This window comes from Eulemur rufifrons, chromosome 21, assembly GCF_041146395.1.
Source record: "Eulemur rufifrons isolate Redbay chromosome 21, OSU_ERuf_1, whole genome shotgun sequence".
In the NCBI taxonomy this organism is placed as follows: Eukaryota; Metazoa; Chordata; class Mammalia; order Primates; family Lemuridae; genus Eulemur; species Eulemur rufifrons.
In genome coordinates this window covers 24,411,538-24,438,913 of record NC_091003.1, presented here as the reverse complement: position 1 = coordinate 24,438,913, position 27,376 = coordinate 24,411,538, and the positions used below count along the sequence as shown (strand labels likewise).

Sequence of the window (27,376 nt, the reverse complement as noted above, 5' to 3'; positions counted from 1 at the left end):
AGCAAAATGTCTTCCAAGTTTATCCATGTTGTCACAAATGAGAAGATTTCCTTCTTTATTAAGGCTGAATAATATTCCATTGTGTCTATATGCCACATATTCTTTATCCATTCATCCTTTGATGGCCACTCAGATTGATTGCACACCTTGGCTGAATAGTGCTGCGATAAATATGGGGATACAGATATCTCTTTGAGGTACTGATTTCATTTCCTTTGTATGTATACCCAGAAGTGATGTTATTGGATCATATGGTAATTTTATTTTTAATTTTTTGAGGAACCTCAATACCGTTATCCATAGTGGCTGTGCTTATTTACATTCCCACCGACAGTGTACAAAGGTTCCCTTTTCTCCACATCTTCCCCAGGACTTATCTTTGTCTTTTTGATAATAGCCATTCTAATAGGTGTGAGATGATGGTTTTGATTTGATTTTCCTGATGATTAGTGATGGTGAGCATTTTTTCATATACCTATTGGACATTTGTATGTTTTCTTTTGAGAAATGTCTATTCAGGTTCTTCACCCAATTTTATTTTATTTTATTTTATTTATTTATTTTGAGACAGGATCTCTCTCTGTTGCCCAGGCTAGAGTGTCCTGGTATCATCATAGCTCACTGCAACCTCAAACTTCTGGGCTCAAGGATCCTCCTGCCTCAGCCTCCCAAGTAGCTGGGACTACAGGCGCACACCACCACGCCCAGCTAATTTTTGTATTTTTTTGTAGAGACAGGGTGTCGTTCTTGCTCAAGCTGGTCTCAAACTCCTTGCCTCAAGTGATCCTCCCGCCTTGGCCTCCCAGAGTGCTAGGATTACAGGTGTGAGCCACCGTGCCTGACAAATTTTTAAAAAAATTCTTCCAATCCATGAACACAGGATAGCTTTTCATTTATTTGTGTCTTTTTCAGTTTCTTTCATCAGCAGTTTTATTGTACAGATCTTTCACCTTCTTGGCTAAATTTATTTCTACGTATTTTATTTTATTGATGCTATTATAAATGGGATTGTTTTCTTAATTTCTTTTTTGGATAGCTTTTTGTTAGTATATAAAAACAGAACTGATTTTTGTATGTTGATTTTTGTGTCCTGCTACTTTACTGAATTTATTAGTTTTAACAGTTTTTTTGGTGGATTCTTTAGGGTTTTCTATGCATTAATGTAAGATCATGTCATATGCAAACAGAGACAATTTAACTAACTTTCTGATTCGGGTGCCTTTTAGTTTTTTTTCTTGCCTAATTATTCTGGCTAGGACTTCCAGTATTATGTTAAATAGAAGTTTTGAGAGTGGGCATTCTTCTCTTGTTCATGATCTTCTCGCTGTCGAGTATGTTAGCTGTAAGCTTGTCATACATGGCTTTTATTATGTTGAGATACATTCCTTCTATACCTAATTTGTTGAAAATCACTGGTTTGGGCCCTTATGCAGCAGACCAAAGCAAAATAAGATTTTGAGTGGTGATTCTTTTAATTAAGAAAATATATTTTATTTCAAAGTATTTGGGGAGGCCGGGCGCGGTAGCTCAGGCCTGTAATCCTAGCACTCTGGGAGGCCGAGGCGGGCTGATCGCTCAAGGTCAGGAGTTCGAGACCAGCCTGAGCAAGAGCGAGACCCCGTCTCTACTAAAAATAGAAAAAAATTATATGGACAACTAAAAATATATATATAGAAAAATTAGCCGGGCATAGTGGCGCATGCCTGTAGTCCCAGCTACTCGGGAGGCTGTTGAGAGTTTTTAAGTCATGAGAGAATATTGAATTGAATTTCCTTGGTTTTTTAAGGCAGAATAATATTCCACTGTATGCATATGCTGTATTTTTTTTATCCATTTATCTGTCAGTGGACATTGGGGTTGCTTCCACGTCTTGGCTATGTGCATAGTGTTGCAGTGAACATGGGTGTGCCAATACCTCTCTTAGATTCTGCTTTGAATTGTTTAGAATATATTCCCAAAAGTGAGGTTGCTGAATCATATGGTAACTTTTTAATTTTCTGAGGAATTTCCATAGTGGCTGTACTGTGTTATGTGCCTGCTGCTGATGCCCAGGGTTCCAGTTTCTTCTTCATCCTCACAGCACTTTTCTGTTTTTCAGTAGTGGAAATCCTGATGGGTGTGAGGTGAGAGCTCATGTGGTTTTGATTTGCATTTCTCTGGTGATGATTAGTGATGCTGAGCATCTTTTCATATGCTTCTTCGCCATTTATAGATCTTCTTTGCAGAAATGTCTATTCAACAGTATGTCTTTTTACTGTGTTTCTTTTTAATGAACCATCCTTGGATTCCTATGATAAATATTACTTGGTCATAATTGTTTTTTTAATGTGTTGTCAAATCATATTTACTCATTTATTTTTAGTTGATTTTCAAGCTTGTGTTTAGAAAAAAGATTGGTCTTTTTTTTTTTTTTTTTTTTTTTTTTTTGAGACAGAGTCTCACTTTGTTGCCCAGGCTAGAGTGAGTGCCGTGGCGTCAGCTTAGCTCACAGCAACCTCAGACTCCTCGGCTTAAGCGATCCTACTGCCTCAGCCTCCCAAGTAGCTGGGACTACAGGCATGCGCCACTATGCCCAGCTAATTTTTTTATATAGATTTTTAGTTGTCCATATAATGTCTTTCTATTTTTTAGTAGAGACGGGGTCTCACTCAGGCTGGTCTCGAACTCCTGACCTTGAGCGATCCACCCGCCTCGGCCTCCCAGAGTGCTAGGATTACAGGCGTGAGCCACCACGCCCGGCAAAGATTGGTCTTTAGTTTGGGTTCTAGTTCATATATATAATATTTCTCTTATTAAGATGAGTTAGGAAACTCTTCATCCTTTTAATCTTAAACAATTTATTTAACCTTAATTTTTGTTTTTGAAAAGAGCAAATTTATCAGTTCAGAGAAAAAAATATATAAAAATCCTAAAAATAACCCACCTAAAGATTATATAATCACAAATTGGATTAATATCCCAAACTGGAACCATAAGTTGTTTAGAAGAAACAAAGTTACAGCAAAAAGCTGTGGTATAGTGATAGTTGGAGACAAAAGGGAAATGAGCAAAGATTAAACTCTTAGAGAAAAACAAAACAAGATCAGTAGTATCAAAGTGATTTTAAAGTACAAACTATTAAGAGACACCAAAAAGTCCATGATATGCCTTATTTGCCGACAGAACAATAAAATATATAAAACAGAACTGAGAAATCCAAGGAGAAAGGAGCAAATATAGAGTTGTTATGGAAGAATGTAACCTCTTTGTGATCAGTTCTATGAAAGATAGATTGTGTAAACCAAAAAGGCAGTAGAATGGATAGGTAGAACAGACAGAAACAGACCAAACTCCATGGACAGAACAGGTGAAAATGATCTCATGCTTTCTTACCTAAAAGGGGGTCAGTTGGTTATTTATGTCATAACTGAGTGAGTGTTGATATTAATACAACAGAGGGACACTGACCATAAGCTCTTCCCTCCAGCAATCTCATTAGATTGTAATTTTGTAAAGCAAATTTATGGCTGCATTTGACTACTGTCTTCAGTAAAACTAGAAGTTTGTAATGTTGAGTTTAAACCAATATTTTGCAGCTATTTTAATCCATGTTCTCTTTTGTTGAACTCATGATCTATGATTTGAATTAGTGAAAAAGACTTTTTATTTCTAAAAATACTTGTTCCCAGTATTGAATAAGCTTGCTTAAACTAAACATCTCTTTGCCTGCCTACCTGAAAATCACTGGTTTGGGCCCTTATGCAGCAGACCAAAGCAAAATAAGATTTTGAGTGGTGATTCTTTTAATTAAGAAAATATATTTTATTTCAAAGTATTTGGGGGCACCTATGTGCAGTGTATTAATGGCGTGTGGTATAATTGGAGCTAAGACAAAGTCCTTCCCAGAGCACAGTCTTGCCTGGAATCAGACAGATGTATCAATAGTCCTCAAAGCACACTGATAAGTAACATTATACAAGCACAAGGTTTAGGATAAAGTTATTTTACTGTTTTATATTTCTATTACTTACCCTGAGGAAACAAGAAGTAATATCTTATTACCTGTCAGTATTACTACATTGCTTTGGTCAATGGACCAGATATGGACATTTATTAATATGAAAAGCTCTTACAGAAAAGCTTTCAGTAAAATATTGATCATAAAGATAGCGGTAATATTCAAGATTCAATTTTATCATAAAATCAAAGATACAATTTTTATTATTGCTTCTGCTTAGAATTCTATTAAGCCAGATCTTCGGGCAGCTTGGAAAGAACTGGGCCTGGTGTTGTTGCTACGAAGGTATTTTTGATGAATATTTCTTAGGTTTTGTTATAAACCTGTCCAAACATCTTGGTTCAGTTCCTTGTGGTGGAGGGGGAAGTAGTCATGTCATTTTGCAAGTAAGAGAAAGTTGATAAAAGTAATCAAGGCATCGGCCTCTTTGATCCATTTTTGTTAGGGGTGAAAATGTGATTGATGGTCATTTGAATGTTTCTGCTAAGTCAGAGGAATTCAATACATGAGTAGGAAGTTGTTTTGGAGGCAAAAGTGGTTACTCTCACCAGAATGCAGTTGCTATTTAAGACAGTGAGAAAATGCTTTATTTGTGTGTGTGTGGCAGGAACCCCTGTTTCTGAGTTTATGAAAATGGGCATCCACACAGTTCCCAGGCTTGGGCCTTCTGTTAACTTTGAGCTTCAGCATCTGCAATCTTGTGTCAGCTGCATCCATCCTCCCTAGCTTAAGCCCCTTTTGTGGGTGATACACATGCCACCTTCATGGGTATGAAACAAGTGTTTACACGGAGTGTTAAAAATTTAATACTTTACCACTTTACATTCTTTCTGCCAAGATGTTCTGGTGGGCTGTTTTTAATGCCATCTCTCTCTCTCTCTCTCTCTTTTTTTTAAGCTCTGCTTACGATAATGTCAACAAAGTTCGAGTAGCTATCAAGAAAATCAGTCCTTTTGAGCACCAGACCTACTGCCAGAGAACCCTGAGGGAGATAAAAATCTTACTGCGCTTCAGACATGAGAACATCATTGGAATCAATGATATTATTCGAGCGCCAACCATCGAGCAGATGAAAGATGTGTATCCTTTTCAGGCAACTAGCTGATTCCAGCTGCTTGGTCACCTTGTTGAGTAAATATAACTTGAAATTTCCTCGACTTAGAATGAAGGAAAACTTCATAAAGCATGCTAAAGGGGAAATTGTAATCTGCTCTCCATTTACCATTAAAAGTTTTTCTCTTTCAGTTTCTGTAAAGAGTTTTCTTTAAGTGTAGTTATGGAAATAAGTCTTGGTTAATATTTCCAGTAATGTTTTTTTCCATTCAAGGGATGATTTGTTAAGATGGGGAAAAGGGAAGGGAAAGAGTTGTGGATGAAGAAAGAGGGTACCCTGGATATCTGCCTGGTGAAATCAGGACTGCCTCATCTTTGAAATGAAGGAGCCTGGCGCTCATGATCTTTAAGGCTGACTCACCTCTCAAATTAGATGACTATGACTGACATTCCGAAATCTGGGCTAAACAGGTCCAGAGGATGCTGCCTGGGTAAAGGCTACATTGGAAAGGGGAAGGGTTAAGTATGCTGAAGAGGATCTGCCAGAAGAAAAAAAGTTAGGCTAATACAGCATTCCTACCAGCTTGTCCAATTTGCATTCCGCCCCTCCAGGGAGCAGCAGCCGCTCACTGTCTCTAGGCAGCCCTTTCCATTTTTAAATGCTCTGTTAATAAGTTGCAGTGATATTTGAAGTGAAATGCCTCCTGCCACTGCCACCTGTTGGTCCTGCTTTACCTTTTGCCATGAAAATAAGCCTCTCTTAGATGACAGATTTTTAAGTCATGTTTCCTTTGAATTCCATGCTTGTCTCATCTAGCATGAATCTGTAGGGGACAGAGAATAGTGTCTACACAGAAATGAATAAAAGAAATGCAAAATGAAATAATATTATGGTGAAGTTAAAAGCTAACGGCCTTTATAATTTAATTTCTTTAAGAAAGGAGATAGCTATAGTTAAAGTTTTAGGTGCTTAGATACATGGCTTGGCAAGAAAGCAAAATTAGCACAAACCCCTTCTTAGCATGACTTCCCCATGGTCTTATTTATTTAGGATCTTAACATTAATTTAAGAGCCAAGAAAATAGACTTAGGGCTGGATTAAGTAATAGCAGCAGTGTATTTCTAGACCTGTATCTCCAGAAGTTTTATGGTTGGTGTTTGAGGAGTTGGGGAGGGGAGGAGAGGAGTGGTGAGAAGGAAGGAGAAAGAATAGTGACGTTAGGGGTTGTTGCTGGGCCAAAGAGGGGGAGTATTATGATGTCTGCTGGCCACCACCCTTTCCCAGCCTTTTCCAACAAGCCTTAGAGGGCGTTTGTTGATGGTGAGCAATTTAGCGAACAAGGTTATTGAGACTTCAAGATTGGGCAGTGTTTCCATAACAGCCTGTTTCTGGTCGTAGTCTAGGCCCACAACCAGACACATCAGGCAGGTGTAATGCCTGTTGTCTCACAGGACCTAAAAGGAGCTAACTGCTTCAGATCCCTCTGTGAAGGTGCACCGAGTTTTCATCAGTTTCTCCTTTCCCTTAAGGGCCTCATGATGGACTGTTTGGGAAGAAGGTAAAGAGAGGGTACATTTTGTTTTTAGTGCTTGGCTAAGTGTAACCAGCTAATTTGGTATTTTACCTTAACCTGTTCAAACAGATATATAGTACAGGACCTAATGGAAACAGATCTTTACAAGCTCTTGAAGACACAACACCTCAGCAACGACCATATCTGCTATTTTCTTTACCAGATCCTCAGAGGCTTAAAATACATCCACTCAGCCAACGTTCTGCACCGTGACCTCAAGCCTTCCAACCTGCTGCTCAACACCACCTGTGATCTTAAGGTCAGCCAGTTATTTACTCTTAGGGTGATATGTGTTGAAAAAACTGAGGCACAGTTTTTACAGTGGCGTAGTTGTATTTATCATTATTCCTATGTAAAAATCCTACCAGAAATACACGAAAACATTTTAATGGCAAAAATACTAGTAAAGAGTGCTACTCCTTTTCTTTCTCATGTCATTGTTCCTTCCTCCCCAGGGATAACTAACAGGTGTGACCAAAATGGGCTTGCTTTCTCCAAAGTTTTTCCTGTACTCTTATATACTTGTATGCTTTTACACTGTATATAGGTAAATAGGATCATGTACATTATGTGTAAGTTTTAAGCCATCTGTTTTCATTGGTGACTTTTTTCTTCAATAAATTTTATACAAAAGACACTCAGAAATCAGCAGAAAACTTAACCTCACTGACTTTAATACCTAATAAGTCATTTCAAATAATAGGGAAACCCGAGATCCTTTACAGTCCTCAGAGTTCTCCTGAAGATGTACAGTGTTTATATATTTCCGTTTTAATAGGTGTCGGAGCTAAATAAGCAGGGAAATCTATAGGTGTCTTAGATGCAGTGAAGAGATGTGGATTCAGTCTAATAAAAATGTGCAGGAATTCAAGAAGACCTAAATAAATGGAAAGACATCCGTTGTTTGTGGATCATAAGACTATATTGTTAAGATGGTGGGATTCCCCAAATTGATCTACAGATTAAGTACAATCTGTATCAAAGCGCCAACTGGCTTTTCTGCAGAAATTGACAGGCTGATCCTAAAATTCATACGGAAATTCAAGAGACCAAGAATAGCCAAAACAATACTGATTTCAAAACTTACTACAGGGTCGGACACAATGGCTCATGCCTGTAATCCCAGCACTTTGGGAGGCCAAGGAGGGAGGAGCGCTTAAAGCTAGGAGTTCCAGACCAGCTTGGGCAACGTAGCAATATCCTGTCTCTCAAAAAAAAAAAAAAAAAAAAAAAATTAGCTACGCATGGTGGCGCCTGCCTGTAGTCCCAGCTACTTGGGAGGCTGAGGTGGGAGGATCACTTACTACAAAACTGTGGTTACTATGCCAGTAGACATCTTGCTACTGTCATAAGGACAGACATACAGATCAGTGGAATAGAACTAAAAGTCCAGAAATAAACCCACGTGTATGGTCAACTGACAAGGGTGCCAAGTGTTCATTGAGGAAAGAATAGTCTTTTCAGGCTGAGCACAGTGGCTCATACCTGTAATCCTAACACTTTCGGAGGCCAAGGCAGGAGGATTGCTTGGGGTCAGGAGTTTGAGGCTGCAGTGAGCTACGATAGTGCCCTTGTCCTCATACTGGGGCAACAGAGCAGGACCTTGTCTCAAAAAAAAGTCTTTCAACAAATTATTCTGGGACAAGTGAATAGCCACATGCAAAAGAATGAGAAAATTAACTTATTAGTAAAATGGATCAAAGAACTCCATTTAAGAACTAAAACTTTAATGCTCTTAGAGAACATAGGAGTAAATCTTTGCCATCCTGTGTTAGGCAAAGCCTCTTAGAATGACACCAAAAGCACAAGCAACAAAAGAAAAAAGGTAAATGGATTCCATCAAGACATAGAAACGTGCTATAAAGCAAACCAGCAAGAAAGCAAAAAGGCAATCCATAGAATGAGAGAAGATATTTACAAATCATGTATCCGATAAGGAACTTATAACTAGAATATGTGAAGAACTCTTACAGCTCAATAATAAAAAGGTAAATAGCCTAATTAAAAAAATAGGCAAAGGATCTGAATAGACATTTCTCTAAAGAAGACAAATGACCAATAAGTACATGTAAACATGCTTTCCATCATTAGTCAGTAGAGTAATTGCAAATCAAAATCACAATGAGATACCACTTCATACTATGCACTAGGATAGCTATAATCAAAAAGTCAGACAATAAATGTTGACAAGGATTCCACTCCTAGGTGTATATACCTAGTGAAATGAAAACATGGACCCACACAAAAACTTGTACATGAATGTTCATAGCAGAATTATTCATTATAGCCCAAAAGTGGAAATATCCAACTGTCCGACTGATGATGGTAGATCCACACAATGGAATAAAAAGGAGTGAAGTACTAATAATGCTATAACATGGGTGAATCTTGGAAGCATTATGTAAGTGAAAGAAGCCAATCACAGAAGGCCACATATTGTATGATTCTATTTATATGAAATGTCCAGAATATGCAAATCCATAGAGATAGTAGATTAGTGGTTGCCTAGGGCTGGTGAGACTGGGGAGGAGTGGAGAGGGGGTGCTAATTCAATCTGGAGTTTCTTTTTTGAGGTTATAAAAATGTTCTCAAATTGGATGGTGGTAATGATTGTATAACCCTGTGATTATAATACTAAAAATGATTGAGCTGTATACTTTAAATGGATGAATTATATGGTATGTGAATTATATCTTGATAAAGCCGTTTAACAAGTGCATATAGCAATAATCATTTCTTGGAATTCAGTTTGACATTCCTGTGAGAAGCCTCGTAAGGTATGCCAGGCAAGGGAGATGAGCATCTGCCCCCAAAATCTGAAAACTGTTAGGTCAGAAATCTGGTATTAATAGATAGTTGATGATTATAATAATATGTGATGTAACTCAGATAAAGCAAGGAGTGGTATATAAATGCCAAGGAGAGAGGTGGGCTAATTCTGGCTGGGGCTGTAAGAGATGGCAAGAAGAAGGTGGTATCCATGCTAGCCCTCTGAGGAAGGGCGGGCTTTCCTGTAGGAGGTGAACAGCTATATTGGGCATAGGGTATCGTAGGCAGAAGGAACAACAGAAATAGAAATAGAAGTAAGGGACTACTACACAAAACATTAAATCCTCTTCTCTGTGGCTGCAGTGTTGGGTGAGTAATAGGGCGTCACTGACATTAAGCTGATGAGGTTGTTGGGAAGTTGATCATGGAGAACCTTATGGAGCTATCTGAAAAAGGGGGTGGGTTCCGTCTTCAGGTGGTCAGCTTACGTACTGTCACTGGTTGTTTGAGACAGAGTGGTCAGCATCCAGTGAGATGTTATGGAATACAGCTTCCTTCGTCAGGTATGTGTGAGTTGAACTCTGTCACCTCTTAGGATTCCTCTGATGTGTAATCAACGTACTGTCCACATGGGGTGTAACCACCTCCTTTGCCCAGATCTGTGCAACTAAAAGCCAAGTGAGCACAAAGGAAATGAAGCTGCTTTTAGGAATGGCCGTACTACTTCTTTGGCTCTTACTGATTTTCTTGAAAAATGACAGTGAATATTTTTATGTCTCCTCATCTTTTTTCTTTTGGTTTCTTATCACAGCCCTGTTATGGCAGATTGTTTTTGTTTTTGGAGAGACATTTTTTTTTTTTTAATCTTATTATGGGGGATACAGAATTTCAGGTTGCATACGTTGCCCATGTACCCCCAAGTCAAAGCTCCAGGCGTGTCCGTTCCCCAGACAGTGCGCGTTGCACTCATCATGTAGGTATACACCCATCCCCTCCTCGCCCCACCCCCTCCCCGAGTCAGCACCATTTTAAGTATATAGTATTTCTGGGAAGAGTTAGCTCTTATTTTTGCTTGAAAATGTTCATCCTTAAAAATAAAACAAACAGAATCAGACTATTTTCTCTGTTACCTCTTCACTTTTTATGGACTTACCTTTACCTGGGGCCGTTTTATTCACCTACTCACCAAAACTCACACTCACCCTGATATATATGAGTTGTTGGCCATCAGCATAATCCAGGCATTGTTTTCAAAACTCAAGTTAACACACAGAATTAGAAACAGAACAGGATATTTTAGATATTTAAAGTAGTACAGTTCACTCACATTTTTAAAATGTATTATGGAGTGTGCATAATTCACATGGGTATAAATGTGAGAGGAGAGAATCTCATTCCAAAGATGAGTACAGTGTGTCACTGAAGTCACTGCTTTGTCACAGTGACTGTGTCCAAGCCGGACAGAGTGCATGGCAGTTCCAGGTGCACATGTGACAGCTGGGAGTGCCAGTGCGGAGAAGCGTCTTGTTCGCTGGAGCTTGGGGATCACTGCGCGTCTGTCGCATCCTCAGTGCCTTGTAGCGACCGTGCTGCCTGTCCCACATGCCCCATTGCCCAGAACATAGTAACCTGTGGCCTTACTCATCTGTCAGTTAGGGCCTTTTCCATTTGCAAGCAGGCAGTTCTGTCATTTCTTTCTTTTTCCATTGGCTTCTGTGTTACTAAAGTGTTGCTGACTCTTGCACCCTCATGACATCAGGTGTTCTCAGTGTCCTAGACCTTTAACTTTTGTTTTGGCTCTGGTGTCACTCAAAGCCAACGGCGGTAACTTTCTGTTTGGTTTCCAAAAACATGCTTTACGCTTATTATCCAAAGTCTTGAGAACCAGCAGATGCCGACCTCTCAGGACCCTTCTGGAACCCTGTCTTGTGGACTTTTTCTTTATTTTTCAGGGCCACAGGAGCACACAACGGTTATATACCCTATTTGGAAGTTCTGCTAGAATATTTTTAGTGGAACTACCAGGGGGATGTAGTCCATACCAGTCTGTGCTCTCGTTTGCTACACTCACCCCACAGAAATCCCAGTGGGAGTCACAGGATGCTGGGATCACAGCCTGGGAAACTTTTGGCTGGGCCTATGAAGGCCACACTGGAAGATGCAAAAGGAAACATGTCTTTGGGGATTCCTTTGTTTTTTAAAAAATTTGAATTTATACAAAGGGTGCAAAAGTTGATCCGTCATTTTGTTTTCTTGTACCATGTCCTAATTGTCTGTCTTCCTTTGTATGGAATTGTACTGAGGTACTACTACTTTTTTATCTTGTAGCCTTGGCAGTGTACTTGTTAATGCCGTGTATATTTGGTTAGTCTTCGGTATTGTAGTGTTAAGAGAACCTTCCAAAAAAAATCGCCTGAGCTTTCCATTGATAATCATGGAGTTGTGAAATCTTTTAAAGGTCTGAGGCTCACATCTCCGTCTTTATTTTTTAAATCGTAACTAGTAATTTTAGAGAACCTACTAGTTCTATGCCTTTTACTAGATGTGGGCAACACAAACGATTAAACACAGTCCCCCTTACACTAACTCACTATGAGAATTGGTAAAGGGAAAGAAACATTTTCCCTGTCTTTCCAGTAGGAAATCCACTAGGATCTGTGCATGAGGGTAGACAGATATCCCAGTTGATGAACCATAGCCCTTCTTTAAAAAGAATGCCAGCTAATAAATGGAGAGGGAATAATAAAATTAGGAAAGTCGCCATTTTTCAACCCCCAATGAAATTGAGTTGTGCAGTATCATCCTGTTGGGATTCCAGTCCCCTGGGTGGGCTGCCACTGCCTCCCCTACATGGGCTCATTCCTCACCTCACACATAGACCCAATCCAAATTCTTTGTTTTTTTAAGAGACAGGGTCTTGCTTTGTCACCCAGGCTGGATTGTGGTGGCACGGTCATAGCTCACTGTAACCTCAGATTCCTGGGCTCAAGTGTTCTTCCCACCTTAGCCTCCCAAAGTGCTGGGATTACAGGCATGAGCCACCACGCCCAGCCCATATCCAGATTCTTGAGCCCGCTCTTAATTCCACTTGGATGCTGCATGCCCTGCCAGGCTGCTGTGTTTCTCCTCACCTCCTGGGGAGCCTTGACGTTGCATGACCCCAGTTAATGGCTTTTGGACTGAATTTCTTGGAAGATAGGGATATGAAAGAACAGCTACATGTTTGGTTTTAGTTTTAAAGAAATAGGCGTAGACATACTGCGTCAAAGCGACGGGGTAAGTTGTCCCTCATCATGAAGGAATGCTATTCTTACTTTTAATTTTTCCTCCTTCCTTAATATTGCCACTTTGAAAATATAATTTTATTAACATTTTTTAAATTACTAATGTGGGATGTTAGCCCTGGTACTCTGTACCCTTTTTATTTTTAAAAGATTATTGCTAATTCAGACATTGTGAAAAAAATGGTCATTATGAGAGTCTCTGCCAATTAATCCACCCCAGTTATTTTGTTTCCTATGAACATTTAAAGTAGGGCATTTACTCACCGAATGTTGAATGTACACTTTGTATAAGACACTTAGAAATAAAAATAAGTCAAATACTGCCTTTTTCTTGGGACTTATATTCTAGCTGGGACTTACAGCTAATTATCATGGATTGCAGTTATGTGCTTTAATGTAAGTCTAACAGAATAGTATGGGGGAGTTCAGAAAAGTGGCCAGTTAATTGTTGGGGGTGGTGTTGATGCCTGGGAAATTTCTCAGAGGGGAAACTTTCCAGCTGAGTATTCAGGGTTAGTAACGGCACGGATAGAGGCCCACAATTGAGATGGTATCGCACAGTTCGGGGTGAGAGGTGTAGGTCTAGAGTGAATAGGATCAGATGCAGGGACAGGGCTGATGATGGTAGGAGATGGAAGATGTGGAAGATAGTTTGGTGGCAGTTTGAGAATGGTCTCGAGAGTCATGCTTAAATAATTTGGTCTTCATTCAGTAGGCAGAGAGGATTGATTAAAAGATTTTGAGCCAGAGAGATGATTTATCTTTTAGAAGTAACACTTAGGCAGGAATTTAGAGGATGAATTAGACTGTGGCAGGGAGACTAGCTTTTACGTAAGTCCAAAACTGAGTCCAAACTAAGGTAATGGCAGTTGAGATGCAGGAGAAGAAGCCAATTCAAGAGACATTTTAGGAGGTTGCAGCTACAGTCCCCCCACCCACATGCCCCACTGCTTCTGTCTCTAGGGAATTGCTCTCATTTCCCCAGGCCTTTCCTTGGCTGATACCGCTGCAGGATTTCAGTATCATTTTACATGGGTCGTCCTTAGAGAGTCACTCTGCCCAGTACCACTCTATTAGTTTTCTCTTGCTCTGTGACAAATCTCCTGAAAACATAGTGACCTAAAACAACAGTGATATATTACCTCACAGTTTTGGTGGGTCAGGAATTCAGTTAAGATGCAGCGGGGACAGCTGGTCTCTCCCCAGTGTCTGGGCTTCTGCTACAAGACGCGAAGGGAGGGGCTGGCATTATCACTTGTGTGCCTGGCTGTTGATGCCGGCTGTGACTAGAATGCCCCTGTGTGCCCCATGTGGCCTGGGCTTCCTCACAACATGGGCAGAGGGTTCTAAGTACCCTAGAAGAGAGAGCCAGGTAGAAGCCATATTGCATTTTATGATGTAGCCTCAGAAGTCACACAACATCACTTACACTGTATTCTTTCGGTTCAGGCAGTTTCAGAGGTTCACCCAGATTCAAGAGGATGAAAGATGGACCCCATCTCTTGATATTAATACAAGTTCAACCAGAGAGTTTGTAAGAAGAGCATGGAGGCTGGGTTATATTGGTGTGGCCTTCTTTAGAAAATACAGCCTGCCACAAGTGGGTTTAAAGTTATTCACAGCACTTTTCCCCATCTTTATAGAAATTTAAGAATCTGATCAAGCTCTCTAAAGTACAGCTTCCCATTTCTTTGTCTACAAATCCTAGAGGAATGTGGGGACATCGTCCTCAATCCTTGGCTTCATTGATCTATTGATTTCTTATATTCTGGCTTTTTGTTTGTTTGTTTGTTTGTTTGTTTGTTTTTGAGACAGAGTCTCACTCTGTTGCCCAGGCTAGAGTGAGTGCCGTGGCGTCAGCCTAGCTCACAGCAACCTCAAACTCCTGGGCTCAAGGGATCCTCCTGCCTCAGCCTCCCGAGTAGCTGGGACTACAGGCATGCACCACCATGCCCGGCTAATTTTTTCTATATATATTTTTAGCTGTCCATATAATTTCTTTCTATTTTTAGTAGAGACGGGGTCTCGCTCTTGCTCAGGCTGGTCTCGAACTCCTGAGCTCAAACGATCCGCCCACCTCGGCCTCCCAGAGTGCTAGGATTACAGGCGTGAACCACCGCGCCTGGCCTGGTTTTTTTTTAATCTGAGATTTGTTTTGTGATTTAACTGAGCCATGAAAAGCTGTGTATCGAGTCCGGACACATTCGTTCCGTGTGACGCCAGGCCCTGCGGGCAGTGAAGGATCTGTGCGCACGTTCTGGGGTTTGCCCCGGTTTTGCTCTGCTGACTGCACAGTATTTCTTCTCTGATGCATGATTCAGAGTGCGGCTTCAGGTATCCGTTTACACCACAGAAGGCAGAGTGGTGAGCTTTGGTTGAACTTGAATCAGAAGGTGAACTGTTAACCCTGAAAAAGAGAGAAACTGTGTCCCAGAGATATTGAAAGATTGAAACCACACAGAATGGAATTGGAACGATAATATAGCCCAGCATGGCAAGGGGAGGCTCTGAGTGGCCAGAGGCTCCTCTTTAGACGTAAGAAGAAATCAGTTGTTCATTGTTTCCCTGAGTTGGAAATCATGCCAACTGGCATCATGTTGCTAGTGAGCCTCCTGGACACGAGTTTTGGGAGCTCTTCCTGCAGTTTATAGGAATTGGTAGAAAAGTCTCTAAAGAAACAAATTAGATGCAGTTACATTGAAAAGCCTCAAGATCAGTCAAGCAGAAGTTAGAACTTAACAATGATCCCCTTCAAAAGCTTATGGCCATGCCTCAGCCAGCTCCTCTGAGAGGCCCGTGACTATCGGAGGGCATAGTGGCACGCCAAGCCAGCTTTGCCAGGAGAGGCCCAGGGCTCGGAGGGGAGGTGATGTCGGCTGAGGGAGCACAGCGGCTGGAGTCCGCAGCCACAGCCACGGAAGACAGGACTTCCTTGCTGCTCTGCCCTGTGAGCATTCACGGGGAAAACAGTCTGCAGAGGAGTCACTGGACAAGCAGGTCACTCTTGGCTCCTTTTGATGATGCAGTAATGGTGTCTCAGGAGACTGAGAAATTCTGCAACACAGATGTGCAGCTTTTCTCAGATGCTGCAGCGGAGCAAGTAGTAGGGCTTATGGAATCAACGGTGCTACCTGGTAATGCTGGCCTTTAAGGTGGGAAAGGCTAGAGGAAGATATTGGGAAGCGGATGGGATCTTTCTGAATTATTGAAGCATTCAACTGTGGGATATCTAAACAGACTGATACCTGGATAGGCTCCAGGTCCTGTGTAGATCTCTTAGACTTGTTCCTCCTTGTCCCCATTTTTATGGTCTGAGTTCAGGCCCTTATCTTTTCTTATCTGACTTAATGCAATAAGCCTCCAAAGTAGTCTGTATTCCAAGCTACCTTCTACTATACTCTGGCCTGTTTTTGTTAACATGTCTGTGTCTTGAGTTAGTTCTCTGGGGACCAAAGAATTAAAATACCCTGTAGTTGTATGGGACTAACTGCATTATGGTGATATTTTGTATATGTTGGAGTCTAGCAAGGTCCCTGGCCCCAAGTAACACCACAGTATTGGAGGGCCAGATGATGAAAGGCCAGCAGGGACTTGTGAGTCAGTAGAAAATGAGAAGCTGGATATTAACAAAAAAAATCCCAGACCCAATTTAGCATCTTAAAATAAAATAAAAAAGAAAGAAATAAAATGGTATATCTTCAGTATATGAAACTTTTTTAAAAAGCTTTGAGAATAGATTTGACTACCTAGAAGGGGAGGGAAGTAGGAGGAATCTTTGGAAATAATATATTTGCGGACTGAGTAGAAGACTAGCGGGAAATGGAGCCTGAGAAATCGGTCAGTGCAATCCTCCCAGCAATCCCAGAGCTCCAGCAGGATGGGCCCAAGAAAGGGCCCAGGGTCACTTTACCCAGAACAGTTTTTGTCAGATCACCTAAGTGGATTGCTTTGTGCTAAACAGATAATGAATTGTGTCCCATTAAAGATTCCTTCAGCCTGTGTCCTAGACTCTGGTATGTGGATTGTCGTTGCTGCCTTTCAGGTTGTCAGGAAGATTAAATAATGGGTTTGTAGAATTCCCAGCAATGTAATCTGCCACATGGTAATGGTAGCGGCTACTTAGTATCATTATTATTGCTATTGTCTTTTTAATTTTTGTGATGATATCAAGCTGGTTAGAATTTCTAAGACGGTATCTTGGTTTTTTTTTCTCTTAGATCTGCGACTTTGGCCTGGCCCGTGTTGCAGATCCGGACCATGATCACACAGGGTTCCTGACAGAGTATGTAGCCACACGTTGGTACAGGGCTCCGGAAATTATGTTGAATTCCAAGGTAAGGACCAAGTTTGCATAAAAAATAACAGGAAGTAAGAGAACTTTCTAAATGTGTTGCAGTAAGCCTCCCTCTCCAGCCTGTTTCCTCTTGGGTTGAGGCTTGGCCTGTATTGTCAGAGCCAAGGTGCTGTCTTAATCTCCTTCAGATCTTCTTGTTCAGCATTGAACTTTTGGGCCCTGGGGTTCAGCTTCTCCACCTCAGCCAGAGTAGTGCTCACGTGTTGCGGGGTGTGCCTCTGCAGTCACCGTTACCCACCCTCGGTCAGCTCTCCTAAAGTCCTGCCTGTGGCTGCTCTCACACCTGCGGCTGCCCCTTCCAGGAGCAGACGGGGTTTGTGTTAGAGGTTATCCAGTGATGTGTATTACTGTGAACACGGGCCAGGGCTGTTCTGGAAAGGTCAGATTTATCTGACAATGAAGAAGGTCTCTTCAGCAGAATTACAGCATAATGTTACACTTGAAGAAGACATAGATGTGGAAAGAATAGGAATTGCTTTGGATTCTTTTGAAATTATATGGTCGTCCCACCTCCCAGTGACATGCCTTCGTCTGCGTCTCCGGGGGCCTGTGGAGAGTGTGTCCAGGTCACATCCACACTCTGCTAGCAGGGTCTGTGTATGTCTTGGTTGTAAGAAGTGGTTGAATACATTTATAAAAGCAAGAAAAAATAAAGCATGTCATCTTCATTAGGTTTATGAGCCAGGAGGCAAAAATTGAGAGCTATTATGGAGACTGAGATTCAGTATTTTTACTATGCCATTTGCAAGTAGTGTATGAATAAGGTGTGAAAATTGGGTAGTTAAGTGGGCCTGACATACTACCTATATCTAGTATCTCAAGATTATGTGACTGTTAAACACCAGGCCATCTGCTGTAAAGACACATGAAGGAAAGCAGTAAAAATAGACACTGGCTCTTGTGCTGGAGCCCAGGCACTAGAATAGTCCTGAGAGGCTTAACGGGAGTGAAAGGGATGGATCTGACGAGCTCGTAGGCTTCCTCTTTCTCTCCATCTTTATAAGTACGGATGAGGTATTGGATTGCTTTTGTAAACAAAGGGAATTTACTCAAATTGTGTAGTTAGTTATTCTGGATATCCTACATTTGTTCAGTTGAGTGATAAAAGTAAAATTCCATTATAAAGAAAGATTTGGTGTAACAGATGTTTCAAAGAAGAAAATGCTGTTCATTCTCTTCTACGTACAGTGAACACCCCTAGACCCCTAAACTTGGTTCATCAGCTATTAACATCTTGCCATATTCTTTATTCCTCCCTCCCTCTCTTCTCCTCCCTTTATCTCTCTTCTCTCTCTTCTCCTGTCTCTTTTCTTTTGTCAAGCCACCTGACACTTCACCACTTTCCTCCTAGACCCTTTGGGGCACACTCATGCTCCTGAAAAGGGAGGTGTCATTCTCCACAGCCACCGTGCCCATAGCATACCTAAGATGATCAGCCTTGGTTCAGGGACATCCCAGTTGTCCCCTCCAAAAAAATCTTTATAGCTTTTTGTTTTGTTTTCAGTGCATTACCTAATGAAGTTTCACGCATTATTACTGGTCTAGAGCAGTCTCCCACTCTTCTTCTCTTCTTCAAGACATAACTTTGCGGAGTTTGCGGAGTACAGATCAGTTGTCTCATAGCACGGTTCACTTGCTGGATTCTTCGTACTGGTTCTTCCTGATCAGATGCAGGTCGCGCATTTCCTGCACAAGCACTGCAGGTTCCTGGAGACTGCATGTGTGGCTTTCCTCTGTCCCTGCAGCTGCTCCCAGTGGTTCAGCACCCTTTGATGCTCCTTCCTTCTATCAGTTATCATATTGGGGTTATAAAATGTTAATTTTCTAAGTTTATTTATCCTTTTACATCTTTTAGCTGGCATTCTTCTGTGAAGAATTTTTCCTTTTTGCCGTTTCTCTTCCTCTGTGTCTCACCTTTATTTTTAAAACAGTATTATGGACTCATGTTTTGTTTTGTTTTGTTTTTTTAATGTGCTGTCCATTATCTTCTTTTTCTTTTTTAACACATACTGTCCCAGTTTTGGCAAGCTAGAGCACTCTGTGTACATATTGTGACATTTTATTTTGGTAGAATTTAACTTTCAGAAAAGTATAATGTAGCCATTCTCAAACCTTCCAGCCTCAAGATCCTTTTAAATCTCTTAAAAATTATCAAAGACCCACACACAGGTTTTATTTATGTAGGTTATATCTATTGTTACTTACAATATGGAAAGTAAAACTGAAACTTTAAAAATGTGTTAATTCATTTTTAAATAGTAAACCCACAACAAGAATGTTTGTGTGAGAAGAGCAGTGTTGTTTTCATTTTTACAGATCTCCTTGATGTCTGTGTGGCTTGATAGAAGACAGCTGGGTGTGCATTTGATCCTGCATTCAGTCTGTCAGTATGTTGTTTTGGTTTAAGTTAATGAAGAAAAATCTTCATACAGACATGTAGCTGGAAAAAAGAGGAAAATTGTAATAGTCTTTCAGCTATCTGTGGCTATTCTTTGATACTATACCAAAATTCAACAAGTGGTAGGTTCTTAAAGGTTAATTGTAATGTGAAATTTGAAACCTTATCGGTGAACTTTTTGTACTGTTCTGTAGAATCCATTGATCTACCTTGCACTCACATGCATGTGTGATTTTGTAACATCAATCTTTTGGAAAATACTGGTTCCCTGAGTTACGCAGATACTCCAGATGTCACATTTCATGTACAGTATCATCATTCCTCATGTAGCCTCTGGGAAAATCTCTTGTATACTTGTGAGAGAATAAGTGAAAAGGATAAAAAACATTTTAGTAGTATAATAAAAATAGTGTAGACCTCTTGGATCCCCTAGAGCTGCGGTCCCCGACTCTGAACTGCAGACCAGTACAGGTCCTCGGCCTGTTAGGGACTGGGCCTCAGAGCAACACCGCCCCCCACCCCTGCTCCAATCCCGTGGAAAAATTGTCTTCAATAACATTGGGGGGGGGCACACAGCAGGAGGTAAGCCTCAGGCAAGGGAGCTTCATCTGTACTTACAGCCACTTCCCATCACTCCCATCATCACTGACCTCCGCCTCTGAGGAACAATTGTCTTCTATGAAACCAGTCCCTGGTGCCAAAAAGGTTGGGGACCACTGCCCTAGAAGGAACCCACAGGGGTCTCTGGACCCCTCTTGGAGAACCACTGGATAGAACTCCTATATACCCTTTTCCCCATATTCACACTCAGGGATTTATCCTTTGCCCCATTTGTTTTATCATCCTGTGTCTGTGTGTTTGAGTCATTGAGAGTAAAGTTGTAGATATGCCCGTTTACTACTAAACATTTTAGTGTGTATTTCCTTAGAACAACAGTTCTAATGTTCCCTGGGGACTTTTGGCAATGTTTTGGAGACATTTTTGGCTTTCACAGTGAGGAGGGAGTTGCTACTGGCATCAAGTGAGTGGAGCCCAAAAGTGCTGCTGAACATCCTACAATGCGTAGAACATCCCCCACGACAGAAACTTACTTAGCCCAAAATGTCAGTAGTGCCAATGTTAAAAATCCTTGCCTTAGAACAAGGGTAGTCTCTGGTAAGACCACAGTACTGTTATCAGAAACAGGAAATTTAGCACTGATTTGGTATCTAATGCAGTTTATATTCAAATTTTGGTGGTGTTCCAATAATAAACTTTATAATCCCCGACCCTACCCCAGTTTAGGCTCACACGTTGCGCTGTCGTGTTTCTTTAGGATCTGGAATACTTCCTCAGCCTTTTCTTCACCTTGGCATTTTTGAAGAATGCAGTTCAGCTTTTTTGTAGAATGCCCTCAGTTTTGTGTCATGCATTTTTGGCATGAATACCGTGAAGCAATGATTTGTTCTTCTCAGTGCATCATATCACAAGGCACATCTGGTTTGTGCCAATATTGTTGGTGTTCATGTTGATGTTTTGGTTAAGATGGTGTCCTCCAAGTGTCCACTGTAAGGTTACCCTTTCTCCTTTTATAATTAATAACAGTTTGTAAGTTATCTTCTTCACCAAATTTCACCCACTGGTCTTGCCATCCATTGATGACTTTATAACTCTATCATTCCTTCTATATTTTAGTTCTCTCCATTTATTTATTCAGTAGTTTCTAATCCAGTCCTACCATTATGTACATTGATGCTCAGATTGTCCCAGATTTGGCAGATATGAGCTGCCCACAGCCCTGTGCACTTCCTTGCTTTCTGGCACTAGGTGCTCCAGGCTCATCTTGTACTTCCCTGTCCCAGTCCTGGAGCACCCATTTGTCCCGGAGGCCTGGGTACCTTTTAGTTACTTATTTTTTGTGTGATGTCAGTATTTCCCTTTATTTACCTTTGGCTCAAAGGAAAAGTTATTTGGATTTACAGGAGTTTTAGAAAGAAATATTACAAAATTCAACCCCATTTTATCATAGCTGTAGATCTGTCACTGATTCTTTGTTGGCTTTTCCAAAACGATTTCACTATTTCCCTAAATTTTAATGTTTGACTCAAAATTTCTTTTTCTCAAAATTTCCACATTTCTTCTTTCATTTATCACTATACCTAACATTTTACATAGAATTCAACTTATTTCCATCTTATAATAGACTGCTAAGAAAATTCAACTTATATTCCTTGGAGAAACATCTTTTTTGCACTGTTATGATTTAGACAGAATCCTTCCATGACTTTCTTAACAAGATTCCTTTAAAAGAAAATGTATACCTAAAAAATGAATTAAAAAAGATGAGAATATTGAAAACAGGGATTGGTAAAATATGATGGAACCAGCACACACTCCCCCTCCGCACCCCACCCCCAAAGATCAAGGTTTTCCAACCTGACTTTTTAAAAAATTATTTGCAAAATATGTAAAGATATTCTGGGCCAGGGTACAGTGGCTCACACCTATAATCCCAGCATGCTAGCATGCTGAAGCAGGAGGGTTACTTTAGCCTGGGAGTTTGAGACCAGCCTGAGCAACACCTGTCTCTACAAAAATTTTTTTTAAAAAATTAGCCAGGCATAGTGGCACACGCCTGTAGTTCCAGCTACTTGGGAGGCTGAGACAGGAAGATTGCTTGAGCCCAGGAGTTTGTTGTTTCAGTGAGCTATGATGATGCCATGGCACTCCAGCCTGGACAACAGCAAGATCCTATCTTTAAGGAAAAACGAAAAAAAGATTTTCTGGAAGTATAGCAGTGTTACTCCTTTTGAGTTGATTTCCAGATTTTCAGTAATGAGCAAATGGGCCACAAATGTGCTAAAACAATGACTGTTACTACTTTTTCCTTTTCCCAGCTCCAATTTATAAGAATTCTAAATCTTTCTCTTAAATCGTTTGGAAAAAAAAGACTGACATATACTTCAGAAATTCTAATTTAATAAATTAATCAACTCTGAAGAGAGGAAATTAAGTAATCTTGGTTGTTCCACCTCTCATAAGAAAGCCAAATTATTTTTTGTTTTTCTGTGCTGTCTACCTGTATTTCTGAATCATAGGCTCGAAAGGAGAAGCTCAAACGCCTGTCATATAGGAAGAGCTCGTCGTGTTCTGGAACACCAGATATCATTCTTGGCCTTCTTTCCCTTTCTCCTGCAGGGCTATACCAAGTCCATCGATATTTGGTCCGTAGGCTGCATTCTGGCAGAAATGCTCTCCAACAGGCCCATCTTTCCGGGGAAGCATTATCTCGACCAGCTGAACCACATTCTGGGTAAGGTTCTCCAGCATTGCAGGGGCTGGGTTTGCTCAGTTTGCCTGCCTGTGCTTTACATCAAAGTCACTTTGTTAAAGTAAGAAGAATTCTAATAACTCTTTAACCTGTCCATGGTAGGCATGAGTTTTAACCGTCCCTGATTTAAAATGTTAAGGACCTTTTTGTGAAAACTTGTGAAGAAAGATAAGCATCGGGAGGTGGTGAGAAGACATTAATTACCAGCATTCATTGTGTCCCACTGCTGATGATTGCCTTGATCTTGATAATTAACAGCTAATTACTTTATCTGATAGGTATTCTTGGATCCCCATCACAGGAAGACCTGAATTGTATAATAAATTTAAAAGCTAGAAACTATTTGCTTTCTCTTCCACACAAAAATAAGGTGCCATGGAACAGGCTGTTCCCAAATGCTGACTCCAAAGGTAAATATTATTTCATTGATTAGCTTTTCTCAGACTTAGCTTTGTATTTGTTTATTTGTTTAATTTGTTAAATTGTTAGGTCACTTGCCTGAAAAGTTAGCCGATGGCTAGTGGCTAATGCCTTACTTGGTACTCGTTCTTTACTGCCCTCTTCCCTTTTCATTTGGGAGCAGTGGCAGGAGAGTAAGAGAGTCTGTGACTATCTAGTTTTCTACCTTTGGGTTCTTTGCTACTTTTTTACTTGAACTATGTTCATATTTTTAGGGTTCAGACGGTCTAGGCACCTGAAAAATGAATTATACCTTTTTATCTTGTGATTTGATAATTTTTAAAATCAAGTTTATTGAAGAATAATTTACATAAAATTAAAATTCACTGTTTTTAGTTGTGCAAGTCTCTGAGGGTTTTTTCGTTTGTTTTTTTGTTTGTTTGTTTGTTTTGAGACAGTGTCTCACTCTGTTGCCTGGGCTAGAGTGCGTGGCATCAGCCTAGCTCACAGCAGCCTCAAACTCTTGAGCTCAAGTGATCCTCTTGCCTCAGCCTCCTGAGTAGCTAGGAGGACTACAGGCATGCGCCACTATGCCTGGCTAATTTTTTCTGTATATATTCTTAGTTGTCTATATAATTTCTTTCTATTTTTAGTAGAGATGGGGGTCTCGCTCTTGCTCAGGCTGGTCTCGAACTCCTGAGCTCAAACGATCCACCCGCCTCGGCCTCCCAGAGTGCTAGGATTACAGGTGTGAGCCACCGTGCCCGGCCAGGTCTCTGAGTTTTAATGAAGCCATACTGTCATGTAACCACCACTGTAATTGAGTGATGGAATATCTCCGTCATCCCCAGAAGTTGCCTTGTGCCCCTCTTGTAGTTAGTTCCCTCCCCAGGTCTCTGGCAGTCACTGATCTGATTTCTATCCCTGTAGTTTTGCCTTTTCCAGAATGTCATATTAATGGAATCATGGTATATGTAGCCATTTTATGTCTGGATTCTTCCACTCAGCATACTGCATTTGAAATTTGTGAAAATCCACATTGCTGCTTATATCAGTCTCTTCAACAAATGGTGCTGGAATAATCAGATACCAATATGAAAAAAAAAAAAACCCTAAAAATGGAACATAGACATAAATAAAAGTCCTAAAACTATTAAACTTCCAGAAGAAAGCGTAGGACAGAATCGTCATAACCTTAGTTAGGTTAGGCAAAGATTTCTTAGATATAACACCCGTAAATGGAAAAAGTGATAACAGATCTAACAGATTTTTATCCTTTGATATGTTTTTTAGGTTAACTTTGTTTAATAATTGTATTATCCTTTATTCGCATTTAACATGTATCTTTTAATTATATTAGGCAGCTATTTTTTAAAACTTTATACTTTTATAAAACTCTAGTAGGCAGAATGATGACTGTCTCCAGCCCCGGCTCCAAGATAGCCACATCCTAATCCCTAGAATCTGTGAATATATTAGGTTACCTGTCAAAGGAGAGTTACAGTTGCAGATGCAATTAAGGTCGGTTGTTCATCAGATGCCTTTTGATATCGGGAGGTAATCCTGATTACCTAGGTGGGCCCATTATAAACACAGGGGTCCTGAAGAGGGAAACAGACTCTGGATAGGGCACTCACTTTAATGTCTTTCTCTGGATACATACATTATGCACGTTTTTCCCAAAATTAGCTTTTAAAAATAATCATTCTAAAAGTTAACATTTTCTGGTAAAAATTCAAAAATAGAAATATTTAAGAAGGTGAAATTCTTTATAATGATTCTCTAAATGTCACTATTAACAGAATTGTGTTTTGAATGTTTTTCCCTGTCATTACATAGATACAGCTTATCTTTAATGATTTTGTAGTATTTTCATCCAGTATTCTGTTGAAAATTTAGCTTTTTCTAATTTTTGCTATATTTTCTCTATATGTGTGTATGCGTGTATATGTATCAATATGTGTATACATATATTTAACTTTAACTGTCTACTTAGATGTTGAATTTGTTTGTGTATTGACCTGAGTCAAGGTTCAGAAACACTTGGTTATTTAGAATTGAATTTTTTTTGGATATGGGAGAAACTTTCTTTTTAACCTTTGGTATAAAGGTAGTTTATCATCATAGTAGACAGTTTAGAGTGTAGAAAGAACAGGTAAGAGAGTAAGAAATGCTCCTGATGGCCAGAATCCCAAAATAATCTTTAACTTTTTTTATACCAATGTGTGCAGGCTTGTACCTATGTGGTTGTAATTATGTAATTTATTGATTGTAGGATTTTTTAGTTAGAACTTCACAAGTGGCACCTGTTACTGATTAAATTGGCTTGTATACTATGTCTCCTAAGCATGTTACATAAATGGTATTTCCTGAGTTGCCTTTTTAAAGAGGTGCATATATAACAAAACTGCCTCTTTAAGATTTTATGATAAATAGGCCTATTCCCAGACTTTTCACCTCTTTTTCTTTCCTCCCTCTTTTCTATAGGTAGGCATGATTTGTATCAAATTATTTCTCAGCCTTTTTTTTTAAGCTTGTTTTCCTTAGGCGAAGGTCATGAACTTTGAGGTTCATTCATTCAGATAGTAACACCACCAGAATCCAGGAAATTAATTTTGAGATGGAGGTAGTGAAAGATACAATCAAGAATTGTAGAAAGGCTCTAAATACAGTAAAGAAACTGGTGACATGAGAGTTGATGCTGGAGTGAGCAGCAGAGCAACATGTGTTAGGAGCACAGGCTTTGCAGCCAGACCTCCTGGGTTCAATCCACAGCCTGCCACTTACTAGCTGTTTGACCTTTAGACAAACTACTTAACCTCTCTGGGCCTCACTTTTCTTATAAAATAGGATTAGTAATAGTACCTACATCATGGGATTACATTACTATCCATACTACTGGCATTTGTAAGTCTAGAATCTGAGATCTCAAGACTGAAACTTTTTCATGTATGTGTCTTGGAGATCTTTCCATAGCATTCCCTTGTAGGGATGATCTATAAGCATCTTTAACCAGTCTCGTGTTGGACATTGAGGTTCACCTCAGTTATCTATTGCTGTATAACAAACACCCCAAAACTCAGGGGCTTGAAATAGCAACGATGCATTTGTTCATGAGTCCGTTGGGCTGGTGCAGCTGGGTGGGTCTCCTGAGTTCACCTAGGATCAGCCATGCACTAGTTATCTGCTGGCTTTCCTCAAGTAGGGTAGTTTAAGGTGGCCTCACCACATCTTGCAGTTGGTTCTCCTCCTTGCAGTTGTCTCTCTTCCTACAGTAGACTAGAGTGGGCTTCTTCTCATGATGCTGGGAAGATTCCAAAAGATCCATAGCAGAAGCTGCAAGGTCTCTTGAGATCTCAGAACAACAGCACTTCTACCATATTCTGTGAGTCAAAGCAAATCACAGAGTCAGCCCAGATTCAAGTGATGAGAAAATAAATCCTTTCGTTGATGGGAGGAGCTGCAAAGAATTTGTACCATATTTAACATATCACTCAGTTTTTCCAGGTTTTTAATATACATAAATTCATTCATTTAATAAATAGGTTTTGAGTTTGTGTTCTGTGCCATCAAAACTTCTAAAGCCCTGGACATAGAACCAGCAATAAGAGAAAGTAAGAATGTGCATGGAGAGAACTGATAGTCTATATTTGTGTGAAAATGACATAAGGAAATAAATGGAAGACCTCATGGAACTCAAAAGAGTAGAACCTTCAAGCTTGGCTGGGTGTGGTGGCTCACTCCTATAATCCTAGCACTCTGGGGGACCGAGGCGGGAAGATTGCGTGAGCTCAGGAGTTCAAAACCAGCCTGAGCAAGAGCGAGACCCCCGTCTCTACTAAAATTTAAAAAGTTAGCTGGGTGTCGTGGCATGCGTCTGTAGTCCCAGCCCAGGAGTTTGAGGTTGCAGTGAGCTACAAAGACACCACTGCACTCTACCCAGGGTGACAGAGCGAGACTCTATCTCAAAAAAAAAAAAAAAAAAAACAAAACCTAGCTGAAACACTGGAGCTTTTAAATCTAGTTAATGAGAGTTCACAGAAAAGGAAATGGGAATGTCTCTTAAATATAGGAAAAAGGTGCTCGATCATTTTACTCATTATACAAGGTATGAACATTGAAAGGTCAGTAATTGATTTTTGTTTTTTTACCCCCACTTATCACAGTAGCAGACATCAAAAAGTTTTGATAACCCACAGTGTGGTCAAGGCTTTGGGGAAGCAGGTGTTCTCAGAGAC

At 40.2% G+C, this 27,376-nt stretch overlaps 1 protein-coding gene across 2 annotated transcripts in view; it reads left to right on the top strand.

The window, feature by feature from the left end:
* The window catches only part of MAPK1 (mitogen-activated protein kinase 1), a 100,124-nt gene that overhangs the window by 52,045 nt on the left and 20,703 nt on the right, over nt 1-27,376 (top strand). For both annotated transcript variants that reach the window (XM_069497594.1, XM_069497595.1), the window contains exons 2-6: nt 4,895-5,077; nt 6,694-6,883; nt 16,895-17,011; nt 22,607-22,721; nt 23,018-23,149. In XM_069497594.1, coding sequence (XP_069353695.1) covers nt 4,895-5,077; nt 6,694-6,883; nt 16,895-17,011; nt 22,607-22,721; nt 23,018-23,149 — 737 coding nt within the window. The remainder of the gene's footprint in view (nt 1-4,894; nt 5,078-6,693; nt 6,884-16,894; nt 17,012-22,606; nt 22,722-23,017; nt 23,150-27,376) is intronic.